Source organism: Pristiophorus japonicus, chromosome 19, assembly GCF_044704955.1.
Source record: "Pristiophorus japonicus isolate sPriJap1 chromosome 19, sPriJap1.hap1, whole genome shotgun sequence".
In the NCBI taxonomy this organism is placed as follows: domain Eukaryota; kingdom Metazoa; phylum Chordata; class Chondrichthyes; family Pristiophoridae; genus Pristiophorus; species Pristiophorus japonicus.
This window is the reverse complement of record NC_091995.1, coordinates 84,760,483-84,764,867: the sequence shown is the minus strand read 5'-3', so window position 1 is coordinate 84,764,867 and position 4,385 is coordinate 84,760,483. Positions and strand designations below refer to the sequence as shown.

General features: G+C 50.3%; 1 protein-coding gene across 1 annotated transcript in view; it reads right to left on the bottom strand.

Annotated features, from left to right (window-relative positions):
- Window positions 1-2,989, bottom strand: part of LOC139229999 (casein kinase I) — a 65,339-nt gene extending 62,350 nt beyond the window's left edge. Inside the window, exons 1-2 of the mRNA XM_070861710.1 lie at window positions 2,913-2,989; window positions 2,498-2,585 (exon numbers count right to left, since the gene is read on the bottom strand). Coding sequence (XP_070717811.1) covers window positions 2,498-2,573 — 76 coding nt within the window. The 5' untranslated portion in view covers window positions 2,574-2,585; window positions 2,913-2,989. The remainder of the gene's footprint in view (window positions 1-2,497; window positions 2,586-2,912) is intronic.
- Between the last annotated feature and the right edge of the window lie 1,396 nt (window positions 2,990-4,385).

Sequence of the window (4,385 nt, the reverse complement as noted above, 5' to 3'; positions counted from 1 at the left end):
GGGAGGGAATGAAAGAGGGAGGGTGGGAGGGAATGAAAGAGGAGGGTGGGAGGGAATGAAAGAGGGAGGGTGGGAGGGAAAGAAAGAGGGAGGGTGGGAGGGAAAGAAAGAGGGAGGGTGGGAGGGAAAGAAAGAGGGAGGGTGGGAGGGAAAGAAAGAGGGAGGGTGGGAGGGAAAGAAAGAGGGAGGGTGGGAGGGAAAGAAAGAGGGAGGGTGGGAGGGAAAGAAAGAGGGAGGGTGGGAGGGAAAGAAAGAGGGAGGGTGGGAGGGAAAGAAAGAGGGAGGGTGGGAGGGAAAGAAAGAGGGAGGGTGGGAGGGAAAGAAAGAGGGAGGGTGGAGGGAAAGAAAGAGGGAGGGTGGGAGGGAAAGAAAGAGGGAGGGTGGGAGGGAATGAAAGAGGGAGGGTGGGAGGGAATGAAAGAGGGAGGGTGGGAGGGAATGAAAGAGGGAGGGTGGGAGGGAATGAAAGAGGGAGGGTGGGAGGGAAAGAAAGAGGGAGGGTGGGAGGGAATGAAAGAGGGAGGGTGGGAGGGAATGAAAGAGGGAGGGTGGGAGGGAATGAAAGAGGGAGGGTGGGAGGGAATGAAAGAGGGAGGGTGGGAGAGAATGAAAGAGGGAGGGTGGGAGGGAGGGGGATAATTAAGGAGGGAGGGAGGGAGGGAGGGAGGGAGGGAGGGAGGGAGGGAGGGAGGGAGGGAGGGAGGGAGGGGGAGGGAGGGAGGGAGGGAGGGAGGGAGGGAGGGAGGGAGGGAAGGAAGTTGCAAGACCAGACACTTGATCTGGCCAAGCCAAGGTGACCATGCATCCCCCACCCATGCAATGGGTATGCTTCTTCAGCCATCTCCTCCCTCATGAAGCCACGCCAGGGTGTAGCATACCCCTGATCAAGGACATCTCACGAATGCCCTCGCAGGGGAGGAAGACTCTGCTCCTCGATCTTCACGTCAACAAAGAATCGGGGCGGTCTACACAACCAAAAAATATCTGGGAAGAACGCATTATTTACCAATAAAATGAGTTCTGTCGCCTTTTAAAGTAACTTGGCACTCCAGTCAGCCATTCAGACCCTCAAGCCTGTTCTGCCAGTCAATGAGATAAGAACATAAGAAATAGGAGCAGGAGTCGGCCATTCGGCCCTTCGCGCCTGCTCCGCCATTCAACGAGATCATGGCTGATCTTAGACCTCAAGTGCACTGCCCCCCCACTCACTCCCCCGCCCCGATCACCATATCCCTGGATTGCCCGAGACTTCAATCGGTCGAATCTGCAACCTAACTCCATATACCTGCCTTTGCCCCTTTGATTAACAAAAAAGCTTCACTCTCCGATTTAAAATGAACAATTGATCTGGCATCAGTTGCCTTTTACCGAAGTGTGCTCCAAACTTCTACCACCCTTTGTGTGCAAAAGTGTTTCCTAATTTCACTTCTGAAAAAGCCTGGCTCTAATTTTTCGACTAATCCCCCCCCTTGTCCTCGCCTTCCCAACCAGCAGAAATAGTTTCTTTCCTCCCTCTCTCTCTATCTGTAAACAAAAATGAAAACCACGTAACGAAGACGTTTGATGGGCTAGTCTGATCTTGATGGGGGACAGTGGGGCAGGCCATTGCAGAGACATCGGCACTATCCTGGGACGGCAGGAGAGGTGGCATAGTTGACTGGACACAACACGGCTCAGGATTAAGATCGCTTTCGATGGAGAACTTTGGTGGTTGCACGATAAAAGCAGAAAGAGGGAAGCGGGGGCGGGGGGGGAAAAAAAGAGTCAACCGACACACCCGTTCCCTTACCCCACATACTCCAGAGTACCCACCATCGTCCATCCGTACCTCCAACACCCGATAAACAAACAGCGCCCGGCTACCCTCCTCTCTGGACCCCCTGAATCTCAGCCGACAATCCTGAGCAAGAGACGTGCTTTCATAAAAAAGGAGGAAAAATCCTATATAAATTAGAAAGGGCAAAAAAAAAAGACAGAATTTCCCCCCTACCCCCACGCTACGCTAAGATTTAAAAATAAGCACAAACCCCTCCGAATAGTATATTCGACGGCGGTTCAGACAGACCAGTTTTCACCCCTCGCTCAGAAAATAAGATTTTTGAGACAAGATTCACCGAATATTAATATTCGATGGGAGATTCCAAAAGGCACAGCCAAGAGGAGCTAAAAAACAGCTGGTTCCTTTAAAAAAGGACACAAACCCAGGGAGGTATTTAAAAAAAAATATATGACTCAAAACCAGTTTTTAAAAATAAAAAATCACCAAAAAAAAAAACACACATTTTAAAATTCACCCAAAAATGAAATATTTGCTTGCCCCATTTAAAAAAAATAACTTTGTGAACACACACACACACAAAAAAAAACATATATAGAAAAAAAAAGAGGAAAAACACCAATTTGCCCTCTTCCCCCCCAATAAAATGTGATTTTAAAATGGGTTGCACCCCTCCCCAAATCTCATGTTTGACAATATTTCTCAAAGACAATAACTTACCCAGATATATGTCACCGAAAGAGCCACTGCCAATCTTCCTCCCCAGCCTGTACTTGTTCCCAACTCTCAGCTCCATTTTTATTTTGCTCTAAAAAAAAGGGGGGAATAAAAACACACAAACAAGAAAAAAAAAAGTGAATTTGAGTGAGTGTTTTTTTTTTGGCAGATCAGCCCCTTGTTGATGAGAAGCCCTCCCCAATGGTGGGTTGAAGGGGAATGGTGAGAAGAGGAATGGAGGCCGGGGGGGGGGGGGCTTCTTTTCCCCGCCGATTTAACCGGCCAAATCACGCCAACCGCCTGCCATTTCCCCTTCCCGGCCGAGCAGGGGCCGCGGGCCGGCTGATCCGCGGATTGTCGTGGCTCTCGGCGCCGGGGCGGGGGAGGATGGCGGGGGATTGCCGGGCGGCCCACCTACCTCGGCTCCAGCACTCCTTCAGCGGCTCGCCATTATTTACAACTGAGGGACGGACGGCCCCGTGACGTCACCCGGGCCAACCAGGACCCGGATCGACAGCCACCTCAGGAAGGGGGGTGGGGGGGGAGGAGCAGTTAAAGCGGCAATTACCATTGTACAACCGAAATTCGCCCTCCCAGAAAGCAAGACTCGCCCTAGCATTTATATAGCGTCTTTCACCAACACCGGGCGTCTCAAAGCGCTTTACAACCGGCAATTACTGTTGTACAACCATAATTCGTCACCCCGAAAGAAAGACACATACTTGCATTTATATAGCGTCTTTCTGAGATATTAGGACAGATGACCAACAGCTTGGTCAAAGAGGTAGGTCTTAAGGAGCGTCTTTAAAGAAAGAAAGATTTGGATTTATATAGCACCTTTCACCACCATCGGACGTCTCAAAGTGCTTTGCAGCCAATGAAGTACTTTTGGAGTGTAATGTGGGAAATCTGACACCCTTACCTCAGGTGGAGATAAAAGAGCCAATGGCACTATTTTGAAGAAATGCAGCGGAGTTATCCCCAGTGTCCTGGCCAACCATCATCATAGGCAGTCCCTCGTATTGAGGATGACTTGCTTCCATGCCAAAATGTGATGTTTCAATGAAGGACCTGACATTCCGGATCCCGAACTACATCCTGAAGGGTGGAAGATGCCTGTGCGTGGATTTTTTTTAACGTGCGGTGGCTGTTGTACGCCAGCCACCACACGGGCTTGACAGAGCTAGGTCCTGGTCCAGTGGCAAGACGGCTGGAGACCAGCTCTGCTGCACGGACCTAGTGCGCACACATATCGCAGTGTGAGCTGGCCCGTGCTGCCCCTGAGCCCTCGCCTCTTCTGGGCCCTGATCACGTCACTCTGCAATCTTTCGCCACTCCTTCGCTCCGACCTCGAGGAGGAGTGGATTTACAAAGCACCTTTCACGACCACCGGACGACGTCTCAAAGCGCTTTACAGCCAATGAAATACTTTTTTGGAGTGTAGTCACTGTTGTAATGTGCGAAACGCTGTAGCCCACTTGTGCACAGCAAGCTGCCACAAACAGCAATGTGATAAGGACCAGATAATCTGTTTTTTTGTGATGTTGATTGAGGGATAAATATTGGCCCAGGACACAGGGGATAACTCCCCTGCTCTTCTTCAAAATAGCGCCATGGGATCCTTTACATCCACCTGAGAGAGCAGACGGGGCCTCGGTTTAATGTCTCATCCGAAAGATGGCAACTCCGTCAATAAAAAGAAAGACTTGCATTTCTATAGCGCCGTTCACGAATGGCCTCCTTCTATGCTGTATGATGCTGTGATCTCTTGAGCCTATTGATACTGGCTTCTCTGCCAACGTTCCTTCTTGAAACAAGACTATCATGGACACAGTTACTAGGCATTCACCCATTGCAGTTCGAGAGATCATGCGCTGCACTTCAAAATAAC